The following is a 21,668-nucleotide window of genomic DNA, read 5'->3' on the forward strand; positions in this document are numbered from 1 at the left end:
GCTAATGCACGTTCACGTGATTTAGCTCATAAATAGCATTCAGGTACCTTCAGCTCCCTGCAGATGGCGATATCGCCTCGTCCGCCCAACAAATTAGCCATGGTAGATAAAGAAGCCGACTTGTAGCGCACAATGGCTGCATCCGAAACCGCATACTTTCATACTATACAGTATGCTAAAATCAGTATGCGAGCCGAGTAGTTTGTCAGAATTCATAGAATTCGAAAAACAGTATGCGAGAAGTACCCGGATGACTTACTACTTGCGGCGAGATTCTGGAGTGCGCATCCCATGCATGCTGCGCTATCCCATAATGCCCTGCGAGCGAATTAATGAATGGGACTGAAGCGACGCAAATGACGCAGGTACGTCACGTGACCATGACAAAATGATGGATGTAGTACGTCCGAATTCCATTCATACTTTTCATATTCATACTGTATAGAACGTACTTTTCTAACGGCCGAGTAGTACGTTTAAATTCAAATGCAGTACCTACTGAGTAGTAGGCGGTTTCAGACGCAGCCAATCACAATGTAATGAGTAACAATAAGCGTCCGTTCAAATGTAATGGAGTAAAGAGTACATATATTCAATCAAAAATGTAGTTAAGTAGAGAGTAAAAGTTGCTTATATTTTTAATACTCAGTACAAGTCCAAAGTAGCCAAAAAAAAACTTAAGTAAAGTAATTAAGTCCATTTACTTAAGCACTTTGTGAAGTTTATTCATAAACTAATTTCGAGAGGATCACGTGCTTATGATTGACACGGCTGGCCCGAGTCAAGCTAATGTACGTACCACCAATCAGACTATTCCTAACCCAGTATAAATAACCAAACATCGTACCTTTAGTCATCTTTGTCTTGAAGAATCCCCCCTTCCACCCCTTCTCCTCCTCTTTTCTACAGGGCAGCACGGCGGCCCAGTGGCTAGCACTGTGGCCTCACAGCAAAAAAATGCCTCCGACTCGGGAATCTACCCAACCGGACAGCATTTTCGTGTGGAGTTCATGTTCTCCCCATGCTTGCGTGGGTTTTCCCCGGGTCCTCCGGTTTCCTCCCACACTCCCAAAAACATGAGACTTAAGTAAATTGACTAAACCAAATTAGCACCAAATTCAATTCCGTCAGCAACACATCACCTTAGCCATCCTTACGCAACAGGAGGGGGGGGTTTATCGAGATCTACCCGAGCTCAAACTCCCCTCTTACCCTGCAATGGGAGGGAGCTCCAGGCTCGAGGATCTTTTGAGCTCGGGGCTCTCTCCCGGGACAGTATGCCAAACTAGCTTATTACCAATCATCAGCTAAGTGTGAACTCTTGAAACACCACTATAATCAATCTATGTACTATAACATTTAGGAAATTTTTTTAAAAGCAACTCATATAAACACCTTAATCATATTATTGTCTTATTAAAGTACATAATTTGATTACTGATGTCCATGTAAACATAGTTAGGGGCATATTTTTAGTACAAACTCCTATGGTTATATTTCGAAAAAGTGATCAATATAGTCAAAGGTTGAATAAGTGCCACTGATTTCCACTTACAGTAAGGTTGATCTATACTGAAATGCAAAATATTAACAGAAATGGTCTTTTTTCCCTACACTCATTTGTTGCTCCAGTGAGGGTGAGCTGATGTTAAGAGTGCCTCTTCCTGAGGGCCCCTGGCTGATGGTGAAGGATGCTGGTATGACTGAAGTTCTCCTGGAGGAGTTTGTCCTGAAGCCTCTCCTGGCCTTGAACTCTATGAGTCCGACAGCAGAGCTCTATCGGCTCAAGAGGAGGATAATGGACAGTCCAGCCAACTGTGAGTCACGTGAATCAACACGACTCATGTCTAACACATGTTTTCCAGTTCTAGACCACTAATTAAGTTAATCAAGACCTCTGGGAATTTCTTACTTTAGATGCATTTTCCATTCACGAGACTGAAATTACAGTTTAATGAGAACACATTTTTTGAAAAGTGAAAGATCTGCCATTGTTTACTTGCACATCCTTCCAAAAAATGTTCTTCTGTGTTCAGCTGAAGAAAGGAAGTGTTAGAGCAGGGGTGCTCAAATCTGTTCCTGGAGATCTACCTTCCTGCAGAGTTCAGTTGCAAAACATATCCAACACACCTGCCTGTAATTATCAAGTGCCGTTCAGGTCCTACTTAATTAGTTCAGGTGTGTTTGATCATGGTTGGAGCTCAACTCTGTAGTAAAGTAGATCTCCAGGAAAAGGGTTGAGCACCCCTGTCATAAGCTGTGTTCACACCAGACACCGCATGCTATTCGGACGTAAATAGACATGTGGACATTTTGAGTTTACTCGCTTCATTCGCGCATTAAATCCGCTTCATTTGCATGTCAAATTCACTGAGCAATAGATGCTAATTTGCATCATGGCCAGGGCTTCTGTCTGCCTGGTGACTGTAGCTTTGTTGCTAAATGGCTAACATGAATTTTATTGAGCGAATAGCTGTGTTTATGTGCTTTATGAAGGATGAAAAACAGTGTCGATCCATTTGGAGCCGTGTCTAAATCCACTAGATCCTTTCAGAAGTGTACCCAGCTCTGTGAGTTCATCAACTCCTCCAGAAACTTAACCTGGATGATTGAAGCTTTCAGCGGTGCTTCCAAGCCCAGTTTGATCAAAGCAAGAGATAGCTCCTGATTGGTGAACGCAGCGAGAATGTCCACTGAAGTTCAGATTTTCCAACTTGAGTGATTCAATTCAATTGTGCAAAATGCTCAATTCGCGTTGCTTCATTCGTGTGAATCGCGTCATTCGCGCTGCCTCATTCACCCATATCGCGCCGCAGGATGTCTATTTGCGTCTTTGCATTGACTTAAGATGTAAATCACTCGCGCTTGACTCTTCTTCCAAGTCTGGTGTGAACATAGCATTAGAGGTTTACAACTTTTACAACTGACAGAATCAGAGCCTGCTTCACTTCTTCAGCAGTGCACAATGGACCGGCAGCTTGCACTGATCAATTTATCTGATAAATCTATTCTGTCTGTTTGTTTGTCTACCTACCTACCTGTCCATCCATCTATCTATCCATCAATCTATCCATCCATCCATCCATCCATCCATCCATCCATCCATCCATCCATCCATCCACATATCTGCCTGCCTGCCTGCCCTGCCCTACCCTGCTCGCCTGCCTGCCTGCCTGTCTCTATAAATAAATACACTTTTTTTAAAAACTTTTTTACATCATTCATCTGCACCAAGGGTCACGGCAACTTCATCCTTTGCCATTTCGTTGACCTGCAAGTCTTTATTTTACAAATTGTTTTGATCCGAAAGAACTGTATGCTTCTCAAGCTCTATAAAGCGTGCCCTTCTTGACTTTTAAGGTGCACTCAGTCAGAAGACAATCGTCTTTGATATCGTGTCATTTTTTTTTGATTGTCAGGATGATGCAGGCGGGCTATAATTACAGTAATATTTATTGAACATTTTGAGGGATGTAAACAAAAACAACAGTCCTAACGTATTTCCTGTTTTACATTTTTAATTTCCATAGTTTTCGAGAATCCAAAAAAGTCCAAATATTGCTAAATAATCATATGGCAGGTGTTTTAATGTAATGCTGGGATTGAATTGCCTCGTGTTACTGTTATGAAATAATTTGACAACAAGCAGAAAATTTTCATGGACCAATACCATGACCACATTAAAATGGTCTATACAATACAGTTATAATGATATTTTTACATGCAACTTAAGCAAAATTAATACTAAAATTGTTTTGAATTGGGTTTTGTAGTTGGGCCCAAAAAATTATTTGTTGCATTTTTTTAATAATTTAAGTTCATTTAATTAAATATATATACAAATCAGTGGATATTGTCGATGCATTTATTGGGTAAAATTGCTACTTTTTACTGTCGTTCAATGCTGTTTTTGGTAATTTTCAATGTATTGTCACTTTAATTGAGTGTGAGTATTGCTGCAAAAATAGAATCAGCTGCAAAACTATCTCAATATTGCTGCTTCAGCGACGCTCATGCTCTGCACTGATACGCTACTTCTAATCTGTTAACTGGATGCCGAAAAAAGATGTGCTGCTCAAGCTCTGCTCGTGCTTGTGGTCTGAAACAGGCGTAAGATAAAAAGTAAAATCTCAACTTACGTATCATGCTGACTTTAAGGAATATTGTCATAAAGAAGAAGGAATGAATCTAACCCAGTCTCATTAAAGATACGTGCCCAGGGCTACATTTTGTGGAACTGTAAAATACGTGGCTGAGGTGACGTCTGCTTGCATTTATCCACAAATCCACTAGGGCCCACTGTGTACATTTTAGACAATCTCAAATGTGTCACTGGGCCATGTTTTCGTACACATACTATTTGCAAGTTCTTCTTGTAAAAAATGTCTTTGGACGGTGGAAGGAAACCGGGGATCCTGGAGGAAACATGTAAACTTCCCCCTGAAACGTCAACTAGCCTGGTAAAGACTTAAACCAGTGACATTCTTGCTGTGAGGCAACAGTGCTAACCACTGGGCCTCTGTGCTGCCCTATCTAGGAAAAAGGAGGAGTAGGGGTGCAAGGGGGGATTTTTCAAGACGAAGATAACTAAGTTAAGAAACTCTAGTTGTTTATGGTGTGTTAGAAATCATCTGATTGGTAAATCTGGTGTTAGCTAATGTGGGACCAGCTGTGGTCAATCATAAGCACGTGATCCTCTCGAAATTAGTATAAATAAACTTCACAAAAAGAATAATATGTCACAGCCACATGCTTTTACCATGATATCAAACAGTATTTTGGGGGAGTTTGTTTTACCTGGTTGCTGGATCTGTCCTTTGCCATACAAGGAAAGCTACCAAGCAAACTGATCACACCTGGAAAAAATCCATTCAGAAGTAAGTAGTGGTGCAAAAAGGAACAGAAGTTGTCGGTGATGTAATACCAACTCATATTGTTTGTTTTATGGCACTTATTGGTGTTTTCCAAAAATGTAGCCTTGGGCTTGTATACCCCAATGAGCTTGTGTTGCATCAATCTATACTAATAAACGACTGATATTCAAGTAATATGATCTTCTCAGAATTGAGAAATGTTTTCTTCATATTTATCTACATCTGTCATTGTATCTTTCTTTGGCTCTCGGCGATGGCAGTCACACTTTTTCCCTCTCCGCCCCATATCTGTCCTTGCTAGCTCCTCTTGTCTTCATCTTATTCTATCTCTGAGGCTCTCCGTGCTCTGCTATCCAAGCGAATTGGAGAAAAACAACTTCTCCCAGATAGAAAGATAAAGGGATGCTCTGAAATTCCTGCTCCCTGTTATGGACACCTATTGGACTCTACAGGCTTACACACACACATACACAGCTACAGATAAACACTCACTACCTAGCCCCTCATCCCACACCTTTGCGTGCTTTCACCTACTGGAGGGGGTAGGCGGGTCTGCGACCAGCGCCCCATGGCTGCAGGACCAGATGACTGCCCGCCCTCAGCGCTCTATATCCACACCCCTTGTTCCCATCCCCTATGGCAATGTTGTGTCATATCTTTGTGTTTATTTATGAATTGCTGGGCTTTTTTTTTCACCCTGGTCTCACATTGACCTAATTCAAGAGCAAGGTGAGAGGGAGTTTTGTTTGCCTCCCTCTCCTGAAATGTATCCTAGTTCCTTTTCTTAATGCTACCTCCTGTGACCTGTCTTCCCCTAAAAATTGTGATGTTTGTGTATGGTCGTGGGGTTCATTTTCACTATACGAAGGGGTATGTGACAAATAAAGGCCTGATTTGATTTGTATTTTCTCTGTGCAGATCAGGCATTTCTAGTGGCAGATGTCTATTTGGTGTCATTTGATGGACATCTGTTCCAGCTCCCTGCTGCCTGTGACTTCATCCTTGCAGCTGATGTCACAAAGAACACCTTCAGCATCGCTCTCAAATCAGGCAGATTCAAACGTCGCTCGCTTGTGATGCAAATGCAAAACACAACGACTGCAATCCACGCAAATGGAGAGGTGCATGTTGTTTTGTTAATGTTTAGTAATGCTTCCATGGCTTATTTCAGATCTAATTGATCTAACCTGGTCAGTACCTGGATGGGAGACCACATGGGAAAAGCTAGGTTGCTGCTGGAAATAGTGTTAGTGAGACCAGGGGGTGCTAAAACTGCGGTCTGTGTGGGTCCTAATGCCCCAGTATAGTGAAGGGGACACTATGCTGTCAGTGAGCACCGTTGTTAAAAATCTCAAGGTTGTCTTTCGAAAAAAGTGTAGGGGTAAGTGTAGAATGTAGGTCAAATTTGCCCACTAGCCTCTGTCCATCATGGCTTCATAACCACCCCCATATCATAATTTGCTTCATCGCTCTGTCTCCTCTCCACCAATCAGCTTGTGTTTGGTGTGCGGACTGGTGCTATATGGCTGCCTTGATGTCATCCTGGTTGATGCTGCACACTGGTGGTGGATGAGGAGATCCCCCCCCCCCCCCCCCCCCCGATAATTGCTATATAAGTGTAAGGAATTATTATTATTTTTATTATTAAAACCTTGTCAATTTTAGGTTGAAGTTAATTGCCATGTCACACACGTTCCATACACTAACCCTGAAGTGGCTGTCAGAAAAGACGTGAACTTCATTGAGGTGTCCAATGGGAGAGGACTTTGGGTATCATGTGACCATCATCTGGAGGTTTGCAGTGTGATTCTAGATGGATGGCTTCATGGTAAGATCATCAGCTTTTCAGACTACTTTTTCAATCATATTCATATGCACTAGCAGGCGCATGATAAAGCATGTAAAATGGCTGTCTGCATATTTGATTAGGCTGCTTAATGAAGCACTTGTTTTAAATGCACTGTAACCTACATATACATTTTAATTAGCCATAAAAATAATATAATTGAAATAAAATAAAGAAAGAATTAAGAAAAAAATTGGAAATGTGAACGAAGAAAATCTGTAAAGAATTAATATAATACAATAAGGGATGCACGTGTCAGTCTTGCAATCACTGAAATAAAGTAATAGACTTTTAAAACTAAATTAAATATTTTGATTTTCAGACACTCCATGTGTACTTTCGGCTGTTCCCTTCAGGGGTCACCAGAGTGAATAATCTGCCTCAATGTATCCCTATCCTTCGCATCCTCTACTTTCACTAACTTCATGTCCTCATTTATTCATTCATTTTCTTGTCGGCTTAGTCCCTTTATTAATATGGGGTTGCCACATCGGAATTAACCGCCAAATTATCCAGCATATGTTTTTACACAGCGGATGCCCTTCCAGCCACAACCCATCACTGGGAAACCCATACATACGCACACATACATACACTTTGGACAATTTAGCCTACCCAATTCACCTGTACCGCAAGACTTTGGACTGTGGGGAAAACCGGAGCACCCGGAGGAAACCCACGCAAATGCAACGAGAACATGCGAACACAGAAATGCAACTGTCGCAGCCAAGGCTCGACCCAGCGACCTTCTTGCTGGAGGCGACAACACTACCAACTGTGCCACTGCGTCACCATGTCCTGATTAATCACATCCATACATCTCCTCTTTGGTCTTTCTCTTTGCCTCCTGCCTAGCAGCTCCATTCCCAACATCCTTTTACCAATATTTTATCCATCCATCCAACCAACCATCCATCTCACTATATTTACTATCTTTGTAAATGTCCAAATCATCTCAGCCTTGCCTCAGAACTTTCCTCTCAAAATGTCCAATGTGATCTGTCCATCTAATGAGCTTGTTCCTAAACTTGTACAATCTCATCACTCTCAAAGAAATCCAATATCTTCATATCCGTTACCTTCAACTCCACCACAGTCTCTAAACTATGCAACATAGCTGGTCTAACAACTGTCTTGCATAACTTCCCCTTGGCAACAAGTACTAATTTGTTATTACCTGTTGGCCGTCAGCTAGCTCTCTGCAACTATCACATGGTTGCCCACTGCAGCTAAGCAGGGCTGCGCCTGGTCAGTACCTGGATGGGAGATCAAATGAGAAAGCTAGGTTGCTGCCAGAAGTGGTGTTAGTGAGACCAGCAGAAGGCGCTCAACATGTGGTCTGTGTGGGTCCTAATCCCCCTGTATAGTGAAGGGGACTTTATACTGCTCTGTGAGATAAGACGTTAAATCGAGGTCCTGACTTTTTGTGGTCGTAAAAAATCCTAGGATGTCCTGTGAAAAAGAGTAGGGGTTTAACCCCGGCATCCTGGCCAAAATTTGCCCACCGGCCTCTGTCCATCATGGCCTCCTAACTATCCCCATATGATAATTGGCTTCATCATTCTCCTCTCCACAAATCAGTCGTAGTGCAGTCTGGTGCAATATGGCTGCTATCGTGTCATCCAGGTGGATACTGCACACTGGTGGTGGATGATGAGATTTCCCAAAAATGTGTAAAGCACTTTGAGTGTCCTGAAAAGCGCTCCATAAATGTAAGGAATTATTATTATTTATTATTACTGGTATCCTTTTGTCACACATTACTCCTGACACTTTTCTCCATCCATTCCAACCTGCCTGCACTCTCTTCTTCACTTCTTTTACCAACTCTCCATTTTTCCATGTCATCAGCAAACATCATTGTCCAAGGGGATTCCTGTCTGACCTCCTCTGCCACCTGGTTCACCACCATACCAAACAAGAAGGGACTCAGAGCTGCACACTGGTGCATTCCCACCTCCACTTTAAACTCCTCTATCTGCCCTAATGTACACCTCACCATCTTTATGCATCTCTCATACATATCCTACACCACACTGACATGCTTTTTTGCAAACAAGAAGTGACTCAGAGCTGTGCCCTGGTGCATTCCCACCTCCACTTTAAACTCCTCTATCTGCCTTAATGCACACCTCACCATTTTTATGCTACTCTCATACATATCCTACACCACACTGACATGCTTTTTTGCAACTCCTGACCTTTACCGCAACAATACCACAGTTCTTCTCTTGGCACCCTGGCAAATGCTTTCTCCATGTTTACAAAAACACAACACAGCTCCTTCTGGCCATCTCTCTGTCAGCATTCCCATGGTGAAAATTGCATCTGTCGTGCTCTTTCTAGGCATGAAGCCATTCTGCTGTTCACAAATATTTACTTCTTTCAGTAACCTAGCCTCTACAACTCTTCCCCAAACTTTCATTGTATAACTCATCAACTTTATCCCTATGTAGTTGCTGCAACTCTGCACATCACCCTTGTTCTTAAAAGTCTTAAAGGCACCAGTACACGTCTCCTACATTCCCCAGGCATCTTCTCACTCTCTAAAACTAGTCTCAAACTCGATTCCTGGAGGGCCGCAGCTCCGCACAGTTTGGCTCCAACCCTAATCAAACACAGCTGATCCAACTAATCAAGGTGTTCAAAAGAGTCTTTTGCCCTACAGGAATCCAACTTGAGACCTATGCTCTAAAACCTTGTTGAGCAATCTTTTTAGAAAGTCCACTGCTTTCTCTCCTAGACACTTCCATACCTCCACTGGTACAGTATATCATTAGAAGCTCCTTTCCACTTTTCTTCCTCTTTAAAGCCCAAAGTACTCCTTCCATCTTCTATAGCCTGCTTAAAAAATACAAAAACAAAAACTGTTTTATCTGCATAGAACCTAATCTTTATTATACAACAAAGATAATATCGAAATTGTTATAAAACACATATAAATGGATATCTGAATCAGATTACAATCTTTAGAGTAGATGTGAAAAGATCTGTGATAGGATTCAAATTAAACATAGCCACTGTTGTATATATACACTACCTGGCAAAAGTCTTGTCGTTGATCCCAGTTGTAAGAGCAACAAATAATAACTTGACTTGTAGTTGATCATTTGGAAAAGCGGCAGAAGGTAGATTTTTTTGATGACTCATCTGTTGAGCTGCATCCTAATCATCACAAATACTGCAGAAGACCTACTGGAACCCGCATGGACCCGATATTCTAATGGAACTCAGTCAAGTTTGGTGAAGGTAAAATCATGGTTTGGGGTTACATTCAGTATGGGAGCGTGCGAGAGATCTGCAGAGTGGACGGCAACATTAACAGCCTGAGGTATCAAGACATTTGTGCTGCCCGTTACATTACAAAGCACAGGAGAGGGCAAATTCTTCAGCAGGATAGCGTACTCATACGTCAGCCTCCACATCAAAGTTCCTGAAAGCAAAGAAGGTCAAGGTGCTCAGGGATTGGCCAGTCCAGTCACCAGACATGAAATTTATTGAGCATGTCTGGGGTACGATAAAAGAGGCATTGAAGATGAATCCAAAGAATCTTGATGAACTCTGGGAGTCCTGCAAGAACGCTTTGCCATTTGACAATCTTTGCTATTCTAGATGACCTTATTAATGTTATTTGAGTCATTGTAGAGATGTATGGATGCAGTTCTCCAAGCTCAAGAGAGTCTTGAGGCCCGAAAAAAAGACTTTATTTCAAAAACTCCACAATAATTTCAGACTTCCTCATCTGATGTGGAGAGACCAGCTTGTCTGAGCGTAGTCTTTAAGAGGTCAAGTCTGGCCTTGGTTTTCTGCAGTTTGGTCAGAGTCAGTTGTTCCTCTGCCAGATGAAGTCTCTTTTTAATCATTGGATGCATCACTAATAAATATTTTAAAAACAAAAATATAAAATTTTTTATAAAACCATATTTTCCAATGTGATGAATATAAATAAATAAATAAATAAATAAATAAATATATATATATATATATATATATATATATATATATATATATATATATATATATATATATATATATATATATATATATATATATATATATAAATCAATTAGTCACAGAATAAAATGTATTGTTTTTAGTAAATTTTGACAGCTGTTTGGGGGATTATTTTATGAGGCCAAACTCTTTCTACTTTGCTGGAGGCCTATACTAAAAGGCTGAATACGTTAAAGCCTACCTTATCACTGTAGCCTGATTGTTGAACAAATACAATTAAAACCTTATGAATAAATATGGGCAAAGCAGTGGCGCAGTAGGTAGTGCTGTTGCCTAACAGCAAGAAGGTCGCTGGGTTAATCCTTGGCTCAGTTGACGTTTCGGTGTGGAGTTTGCATGTTCTCCCTGCGTTCGCGTGGGTTTCCTCCGGGTGCTCCGATTTCCCCCACAGTCCAAAGACATGCGGTACAGGTGAATTGGGTAGGCTAAATTGTCCGTAGTTTATGAGTGTGTTTGTGAATGTGTGTGTGGATGTTTTCCAGAGATGAGTTGCGGCTGGAGGTGCATCCGCTGCATAAAAATGTGCTGGATAAGTTGGCGGTTCATTTCGCTGTGGGGAACCCGGATTATTTAAGGGACAAAGCCGAAAAGAAAATGAATGAATGAATGAATAAATATGATAAGTTGTAAGATACTGCATGATCCAATTATAAACAGAAATAGTATTGCTTGATACATTTTCAATGTTTTCATTACATTTCAGGCAAATCCACGTTGAATACACCCTTCTAATGGGATCAGTTTAATCCAGATTTTTTGGATCAAAGTGATTCAAATCATGAAAAAAAAGGTCTGAAAAACCCAAACTGAAGGTTTGATCCGGAAAACGTGATCTAATCCAATTAGGTAATCTGTTTTTTCTTTTGAAAAACCCATTTTCAAGATTTGATCCAATCCATTATCCAAAATCCTAGTGGATTTCTTTTGAAAAACTGGGCCCAGGGATCGCAAATCAATAGAACCAGTAACTATAGGCTACCATAGTAACTATGTAGTACATAGTAACTATAAAAGACTATTTTCTTTTCAGTAGGTTATGGATAAAATATGGTCGTTCTTAGGTTTAATAAAAATACATCAATTTTTGGAAATCACCAGGCGACCCCCACCCCCACCCCCCTTCATTGTCCCACCACCACTCGGGGGGTCCTGACCCCCACTTTGAGAACCACTGATCTAAGCAAAAAAATAACCTTTCTGTCCTAATTAAATAATTTAAAATCAAGGCATGATCATATTTTATTTTGGTAAAATAAGTGTAATCTAGAGGGGTTTGCCTTTCATATAAGCCACTTCTGATACCAAATGATCACCTAGAAATCAAGTTATTTGTTGCTCCTACCAGTTCTACCAGTTCTTTTGTCAGGTAGTGTATATACACAGTTGTATATTTTCCCCACTATTTCTGTTTAACGATTTTTTAAAACACATTTCAAAACATAATTGTTTTATTAACTAGTTTCTAGTAACTCTAATTATTATATTTTTTATCTTGGTGATGATGACAGTATATATTATTTTACTCGATATTTTTCAAGACGCTGAACACTAGCCTCAAACATTTGCATTATATATATATATATATATATATATATATATATATATATATATATATATATATATATATATATATATATATATATATATATACACTAAAGTTTATTATAATATACAAACATATTCATATTTTGTCAGTAGCCTGTTGTTGCTGGTCTGAGTACACCATTTGCAGTGCTTCATGCTTTTTTAAATCAGACATTAAAATGATTTCACTCAACTCTGAAATGGCTGGTTTAGTTCAAGGTCTAGCACTACACCCTTTTTGTGGTTATGGAAAAGAAAAATCAATGTTCTTTTAAGTCAATGAAAGACTCTGCTTCCACCAAGGCTTCTTAAAATGTCAGTGCTCACTGTTGTATTGTTAATATGCTGTAACGTGGGTTTAATGGGGCTTAAAACCACTGCTGCGCACAAGAGTTCAAGCAGCTCTTTGTGGTGAGTCATTCTAATATACGTCATGAATGAATGCTTTATTCAGGTGTGTCCAGCGGTCTTTTAGGAACCAATGATAATGAAGGCTCTAATGAACAACTTCTGCCGGATGGATCTCACACAAGCGGTCTGCTGCAGTTTGCTCACAGCTGGCAGGTACGTAGAGGATTAAATACCTGCTTAGCATATGGTTAAACCCCATGGATTAAGATTGGGATGTTATTACAGTGAAAACGTACATGTAAACGCAGATCTCCACAATGATGGCCAATATGCATAAATTAAACAATGCACTCACTCTACCCCTGTTTTTTAAGTGATGTTATATAATCTTTTTTGATTCATTGTTGTAATTATCATCAAATTGACTTTGTGTGCAGTTTAAATGCTATATAGATACCAGTTGATAATTTGGTTCTGAATTTTCTAAATTTTACACTTCCATTGTAATAAACTGATTGGGTTGCTCACAGTATTAGTTAGGTTAATGAGTAAGGCTAGAGTCGAGCATGTAATCATTTAAGTATATAAATCACAGATGCTCTTCAATATTATAAACGCATTTAACAAAATTATAAAGTAGTCATTAAAGTTGAACCATAGCAAAAGATGCAACTTGATTTTTAATCATGAATTAGAAAAGATTCATCTTAATGTCTTTAAACGTTAACGATGCTCTTAAAAATGATTGTATTGACCCTTTTACTGAAAACTTTTATTGATAAATTCAGTTCGTTCTGAAAAGAAAATGGACCAGAAAAGTATTCATGACTCAGTTATAATGATCTCATGACAATCATGTTTATGACAGATTTATGATTTATGAATTTTATGATAATGTCAAGTTTTCATGACAAAGCCAAAGAAAGGTTATGATGTAATTGGGTGTCAAGTCGTCATAACAGAGACATCTCAAACAATGTCATCCTTGCATTTAAAAATGACATAACTTGGTGACAAACCATTTGTCATGAGCTTGCATAAAAGAGACACTGCAGCACTGCTGAAGATTGTGGCTGTTTACAGCGGATGGCTTACAAATATGAAGTCGTTGCTAAATTGTTAGCGCTGCCAAACAGCATTTTTCTGTTGTTAACATCCTTGTTTACTTCCTTGCTACAATATACCATTAACGTTAGAAACTGTGCATGTAATAGATCAATTTTAAGAAGTAAATATGCTTACAGGTTGTGGATCACAATCCACAGCTTCTGCTATTATGGTTGGAGCTGCTCCTTCTTTGACGAGATTTTAGCTGAAGCCAGCACTGAGATTCTGGAAGCTGTCCTTTGTCAAATGCTAGAGCTATCTTTTTTATAATTCTCTGGTTTTGGCTGGGCTCCCTGTCTGACTAGCTAAGACCAGGCTGGAAATGGCTGGAAACCAGCCTGGAAATGGCCAAAACCCCCTCTAAAACCAGCCTGGTCGACCAGCTAAAATCTGCCAACCAGCCTAGGCTGGTTTAAGCTGTTTTTTTTTTTCAGTAGGGATTACAGCAACTCTGGCCATGCCCCTTTACTACACAGAGTGTATGCGCATAACCTAAAGGGTTTATGACCTCTCTAGCCTAATGGTATAGAGTGGAGGAACTATGACGTCACTTTGTAGGCTAATCGGCTGCTAGCATAAAACTGGTTCCCTCGTGAAAATCCCTATGGGATTTTCCCATAGGCTTTTCGAAGATTGCAAATAATAAGCTCTGTGTTCAAACACTGTTCATGACACTTACACGTTTTGTCCAGCCGGATAATCCTCACACGAAAGTACAACCTTGAACACTTTTGGATCTTAAATACAAACGCAAGAATTGAAAAGCTAACATTAGGCTACAAACAAACTACAGTGCCCTCGGGGCGCTCGCCTGTGACGTCAGCACCACCCTGCTACAGGCAACTTTTCGAGCTTATTTTTAGAAATAATGTCCATGACAAAGAGCTAATCTCTATGTTTATTACATTATAATCCACGGTATATGTTATAAACAAATGAATACGCAAAAACACATAGACCTACGTGCCTTTTGGATCGTTTTTACGTGGGAAATACATGTTTTGCTTTACGGTTGTTCTAAAAGTTTTAAAACTGTGTATAAATCTGCCTACATAGTATTATCATAAGACATATTTAAATTAGTGTATCGCTGGCGTGCACACAGCCTGCTTACCTCAACAGACGAAAGAAATGAGGCGTGAGGAGGAACAGGTCCATCAAATGCCTAAGTTCTGTCATGGACATAGAGCAACATTCAATATTCCTTTTTTGTCACGAAATACACTGAAAAGCAGCCCATACAGTCACATATGCTGTACATTTTACGGAGGAGTGTAAATATTGCTGTTATGACAGAGTTAAATGTGTTCAGATGTAGAAGAAAAACCCGACGAAAAATCACTTGATCACATTAAAATGACAGTTAACATGGATGTAATTTAACACATTTATTCATGCGTTTGCATTACTGAGAGCAGGAGAGAGAGGCTGCACCAGTAAGCAGTATCTTCATAATATTGTTTATTAAAATAAATGATCAACAAATGAATCTGTCTCAGCAGCCTTTACAAGTGAAGGAATTATCTACACACAATCTGAATTCCCAATTAGAAAAACACTACAAACTATAAAATACTATTCATGAAAATACCTAAATAACAGACAAATCCAAATGTCCATCACGAGCGAGCTGCGCTCCAGACCAGATCAGCTCGATGACGTATAATGTCTCCGGCACCGCCTGTAGTCCCATTTAGCAACTTGATAGCAACCGTCTTTTTAAAGAAGCATTACCGATTTAAAAATTCAAGAGTGTGCTGTAACTGATGTGTTTTATGTCGTAGAACAAAACGTGAAAGTATTTTGAGTTTGTGTTTGCCACGAATCTTATTTAAGCAATTTTACTGAAACCCCATTAAAAAACCCATTGACTTTGGGACGAGGGAACCGGAACTGCTAAAATGCTAACTCGCTTCCGGGTTTTTGCATACAAATTGACGTCATAGTTCCTCCACTCTATTGTTTTGTAGTGCCCAAACTTCATTTGCTGTAGGCTTGGCTAAGCTAACTCTGTAAAAGCCAATGTCTCCATTTGCATTGAACTTTGAGCGTCTTACATTCAGAGATGTTGTTTTTGTTCGCACAGCTATGTTACACATCAATTAAAGTTTAATATATGATATCATTGTGGACCACCCCTTTAACCAAGCATTAACATGCTTTTTTTTTTTCCATTGTTAATTCGAAATGTAGAACAGAAGTAGTCTAAAATAAAGAGTTCAATAAATAACTACAGTATTTCATTTAAATTTGTATTTTATTTGTTGTACAATTGCCTATTTCTATAATATCTTTATGTGGACATAGAAGAGTGCTTAAATAAGTCTAAATTTTAAACATTGCATTGAATAGCCTGTGTGAGTCTAATGTAATATCGTATGCTCTTTGCTTTATGTAGGTGGATTCGGAATGTGTCAGCAGGAAAGCTGACGTCTGTCAGAATGCCACCGCTGACTCCCTGTCGTGCACGTTTCTGTTCTCCTCCACAAATTCTCCTCTGAGCCCCTGTTTCAGAGTGGTAACTACTGTACTCTTTTCCCTCTCACTCAGCAACATGTGCTAACTATTACAAGGCAGTGCATATAAAGATCCCTTTGATTAGGTTGATCAAAAGAAGTCCACTCCTTGGGGGAAGTGAGGAAATGAAAAAAAAAAAAAAGAATGAAAGAATGAAATAGTAAACAACAAAATTAACTTCAGATGAAGAATTGTCTGTGTCACACTCTGTGTTTTCATTATTTCACTGTGTTTATGAGCATTCATTAATCGGATGAAGTGTTTTCTGACTTTTTATTTTTAAAGGTGGACCCTGTGCAGTTTGCGATGGAGTGTGAAATTTTGGAGTGTGTACGTGATGAGCGTGCAGATGTTCCCAAACCAGCTTACTGCTCACTGGCCTCTGCTTATATCCATGTATGCCATAGAAACTATGTTCCACTGGAGCTGCCAGTGCAATGCGGTCAGTATCTCTCACTCCTAAGAAAAATCTATAACCATAATTTAAAGCGGACATACTATGCATAATTTTTACAAGATGTAAATTAAATCTTTGATGTCACTAGAGTGTGTATGCGAAGTTTCAGCTCAAAATACCCCACAAATAATGTTTTATTACTCTTTGAAATTGCATATTTTAGGCTTTGGTTGAAATTGTGTCGTTTTGGTGGCTGTCGCTTTAAATTCAAATGAGATTGTGCTCTTTTTAAAAGAGGGCGGAGCTACAAATGCCTATGTGTCAGCATAATGGAAGACTCAAAAGGTGCGTTCGACTTGATCCACGACTGCAGCCAATGATTAATAAGATTAGCCGAGCGCAGGCAGGGGCGGAGCCATCAAGCCGGATACTTCAGGGCTCAAAGTTGCAGCAGTCATGATGACTGATCCCATAGCGTCAGCAAAAGATTTACAGTACAAATAAAGCAGAATACAGTACAAACTATAGTTCATTTTTAAACAATAAGGGAATTGTGAATTGAATATATATATATATATATATATATATATATATATATATATATATATATATATATATATATATATATATATAAAACAAACGCATAAGATAAATAAGGAAGAGAAATGCTTGGTTTGCTAATTATCTGTCCAACAGAACACCGTGGGTCCATATGGGCGGTTTGACTTCTTTATCTTTAGAGCTTTCTAAAGTAGTGCTGCAGAGATCGGTATTAGGCTCTATATTATTTTCTATCTACATTAATAACTTGTGTGACAACCTTCCAAATGCCATTTATCATCTGTATGCTGATGATAGAGTGATTTATTGTTGCTCTCCTTCACTTGTTCAGGCCATACAGTCTTTACAGTCTGCTTTTAATATTGTTCAGTCTTGTTTTCAGGACCTGAGATTGGTTTTAAATGTAGATAAATCTAAATTAATGATTTCCACAAATTGTTCCACCTCTGTGCAAAACCAACCATTATTTATCACTGCCCAAGGTGAACAAATAAATGTAGTGTCCAGCTATAAGTACTTTCCTTCAAAGCACACATAGCAAATTTGGTTCGAAAATTGGGTTTTGCTATTAAAATGCATCCTGCTTTTCTCTTAAACCTCGTAAATATTTGGTATCTGCAACATTTTTACCATTAAGTGACTGTGGTGATGTATTATATATGAATGCTTCAACCAAATGTCTTCAGCCTCTGTTTATCACAGTGCTCTAAGTCTGTCAGAGACTAAGGGTCTACTCACACTATGCCATCCGTACCGTGCCCAGGCCCGTTTCCCCAGTCGTTTGAGAAGTGTGAGTCCGCTGAATCGTGCTCAAGCACGGTTCACTTGACCGGCCCTGGCCCGGTTGGAAGAGGTGGGCCTGAGCGCGTTTGTAGTGTGAGTGCAAAACGCGCCAAAGCCCATAACTGAAAGCGAGACGTGACTTTTAAGGGGCTGTTTCATATGGATTTATTAATCATTCTTACTGTTTAATGAACGCAAACTGCCGTAGCTTATTAAATACGCAAACTCCTCACTGCACGACAGCTGCACGGCTTCAGCAGACCTCCTCATTCCTGCAGCACGAGGGCTTTATGATTGTTTATGAGCACCAAAAGTGGCGGATCTGTTCGGCGAAATATCTGACTGTGTGTCTTTAGAGCTTTCTAAAGTAGTGCTGCAGAGATCGGTATTAGGCTCTATATTATTTTCTATCTACATTAATAACTTGTGTGACAACCTTCCAAATGCCATTTATCATCTGTATGCTGATGATAGAGTGATTTATTGTTGCTCTCCTTCACTTGTTCAGGCCATACAGTCTTTACAGTCTGCTTTTAATATTGTTCAGTCTTGTTTTCAGGACCTGAGATTGGTTTTAAATGTAGATAAATCTAAATTAATGATTTCCACAAATTGTTCCACCTCTGTGCAAAACCAACCATTATTTATCACTGCCCAAGGTGAACAAATAAATGTAGTGTCCAGCTATAAGTACTTTCCTTCAAAGCACACATAGCAAATTTGGTTCGAAAATTGGGTTTTGCTATTAAAATGCATCCTGCTTTTCTCTTAAACCTCGTAAATATTTGGTATCTGCAACATTTTTACCATTAAGTGACTGTGGTGATGTATTATATATGAATGCTTCAACCAAATGTCTTCAGCCTCTGTTTATCACAGTGCTCTAAGTCTGTCAGAGACTAAGGGTCTACTCACACTATGCCATCCGTACCGTGCCCAGGCCCGTTTCCCCAGTCGTTTGAGAAGTGTGAGTCCGCTGAATCGTGCTCAAGCACGGTTCACTTGACCGGCCCTGGCCCGGTTGGAAGAGGTGGGCCTGAGCGCGTTTGTAGTGTGAGTGCAAAACGCGCCAAAGCCCATAACTGAAAGCGAGACGTGACTTTTAAGGGGCTGTTTCATATGGATTTATTAATCATTCTTACTGTTTAATGAACGCAAACTGCCGTAGCTTATTAAATACGCAAACTCCTCACTGCACGACAGCTGCACGGCTTCAGCAGACCTCCTCATTCCTGCAGCACGAGGGCTTTATGATTGTTTATGAGCACCAAAAGTGGCGGATCTGTTCGGCGAAATATCTGACTGTGTGTCACCACATCCCTAAGGACTGTTTGGCAAAATAATTGACTGCATGTCACTGCATAACAAACGACTGAAACGATATAACTAGAGAAATCTCCACTGTGCTGCTGAGTGAGAGAGCGCTTCTCACTGAACAGCGCAGCATCGATGACGTTGCCCAGGCCCGATTGTGGTGTAAGTGCGGGCCGTCGGGGGAGACGGGAGGGGGGACAAGCGTGCTTTGGCCCAGTTCGAGGCAACTGTATCTAGTGTAAGTACAGCCTAACTCACCATTGTGAACTGTATGCCAAAGCTGAGTGGCCTTCTCTGAATGTAAAATGGTTCACCCACTGGATGACTCTAGTCTACAAGGCTCCTCTGGGTCTGGTGCCTTTATACCTCAGTTCCCTTTTTCATAAAGCCAGAATGCCCTACGTTCAAGTGAATCTTGAAAAAAGATCTGTAAAAGGACCTTATGAAACTGAAAATAGTCTCATCAATCTTTCATCTGAAGATTTTAGTGGCTAAAAAAGCGAAAATAGTTTTAAAACCCAAGACAGAGAAGGCATAAAAGCCAATTGTTTATTTTAAAATTTGTGAGATGGAATTTGAACAATAATAAACGTGAAACACACGTGGTTGTTGTCATGCGGTAAACTCAGCCAATCGTGTAATATCGATGTCGTCATCGCAACTCCTGCAGTCGCTTTTCAGATGCTGCTCCGGCTGAATCCTTCGTCTGATCTTGGAGCGCTGTCGCGGTACTTTAATTCCACATGTGAAAGTCACGTGGCGTCTCCGCGGCATTAAGCAGGAAAAAATTCTTAACCAGCATGCACCGCTTTAAGTGACATTTCAATTGGCCTGCGTAACGCTGCATGAAGTTGAACGCATCTAAAAACAAACACTAGAGTTTGAGCATGCGAAATTCTGTGGTACGGCTCTGTAAAAAGGGGCGGGATTAAACAAGATCATTAAACATTTAAAAAGTGAGTGATTGCTCCATGATTTAAAGTTCTGTCCAGAGAGGTCATGTTTTGATCTGCGATTGGTCTCACGCAGTCAAGTGATGCGATTTAGCAGTCCACCAAGCTTGAACTTTGCACTGCAGCGACCCGCAAAGCTTGACGCATGACCTTGCATTTCCGGTCTGACGCATTCGCATGCGTATGAATGGAAGTCTATGAGGAGAAAAGTCAAGTGTGACTGCAGGTTTAGTCCTGTGCTAATGAGAGAGAGATCATTACTAATGGGCGGGGCTTTTCCCCTCTGATGACACCTGCAAAGGGAGAATGTCAATCAGAGTGTTTCTGCAGACCATTTTTATAGTGTGATTATAAACAATAAAATGAACACATTTTTACTATTAGAAGCTGCTTCGATTCACAGAATCTGTTTAAACCTCTCATAAAATTGATTTTTGCATAATAGATCCCCTGGACCTGGAATAGTTGGCGGTTCATTCAGCTGTGGTGGCGACCCCTGATGAATAAGGGAATCGGCCAAAGGAAAATGAATGAGTAAATGAATATAGTATATGTTTAAAAATCTGCTCTTTAACTCCTAACAACTTTAAATAGGACTAAGCAGTGACCTTAAAATGTAGGAAAGTGTAGACTGGTCTTTTATTCTGATCTCTATTGTATAAATTCTGTCTAAGTCCAAAATAATGCTGCATGCTGGTGTTTTTATCAGCTGTGAGAACTCACGAAGAGCTCATAAAATGTTTAAAACAGCACCAGTAAATCCTTCATCACACAAATGAAGATCTGCTGCTAGGAGACGCATTTACGTCTGCACTGAACTGAAAATGGGCAGCAAAGAATCAAACTGATATATTTAGAGCATTCTGTCCTTTGTATGGATGTACCTTATGACAATTTTATTTTGTAGTGCATGAGACATTTTGTGTTTATTTAGGCGTCTCTGTACATGACATTTACTCAAACCATATTTAACAAAACAATCACACCAGGGTTTGTTTGAATCAAATCAAACCTGCCAAGCGTGAAACAGCAGTTACTATCCCTTCCACAGTTTACATTGTGAGCAAATGGACCACAAACCAAACATATGCTCAGATGACTGTTAAACTGATGAAAATGTATCACTTATGCATGCAATCCTCATTCCCTGAAGGGGAGAACAGAGACATTATGTGGCTGTCGGAGATGCCTGGGGCAATAACACACATGTGTTGGCCCTATCGGGGAAGCGCTACATATGGATAAAATAACAGTGTTCTGTTAGGGATAGACAGGTGTTTACTCAGGGGAGAAACTCATTTCTGTGGAACAATACACATGGAATTACCTGAGTAGGGAATTGCACATTAGGGGATCCCAATATGCCT

At 39.9% G+C, this 21,668-nt stretch overlaps 2 protein-coding genes across 9 annotated transcripts in view; both read left to right on the forward strand.

The window, feature by feature from the left end:
• Positions 1 to 21,668, forward strand: part of xpr1b (xenotropic and polytropic retrovirus receptor 1b) — a 573,636-nt gene that overhangs the window by 389,022 nt on the left and 162,946 nt on the right. The window lies entirely within an intron of this gene.
• The window catches only part of si:dkeyp-106c3.1, a 166,327-nt gene that overhangs the window by 140,622 nt on the left and 4,037 nt on the right, over positions 1 to 21,668 (forward strand). For all 8 annotated transcript variants that reach the window (XM_073922994.1, XM_073923008.1, XM_021466774.2 and 5 more), the window contains 6 exons: positions 1,633 to 1,817; positions 5,793 to 5,995; positions 6,540 to 6,702; positions 12,773 to 12,882; positions 16,175 to 16,294; positions 16,579 to 16,735. In XM_073922994.1, the coding sequence (XP_073779095.1) occupies positions 1,633 to 1,817; positions 5,793 to 5,995; positions 6,540 to 6,702; positions 12,773 to 12,882; positions 16,175 to 16,294; positions 16,579 to 16,735 (938 nt within the window). The remainder of the gene's footprint in view (positions 1 to 1,632; positions 1,818 to 5,792; positions 5,996 to 6,539; positions 6,703 to 12,772; positions 12,883 to 16,174; positions 16,295 to 16,578; positions 16,736 to 21,668) is intronic.

Source organism: Danio rerio, chromosome 2, assembly GCF_049306965.1.
Source record: "Danio rerio strain Tuebingen ecotype United States chromosome 2, GRCz12tu, whole genome shotgun sequence".
Lineage (NCBI taxonomy): Eukaryota > Metazoa > Chordata > Actinopteri > Cypriniformes > Danionidae > Danio > Danio rerio.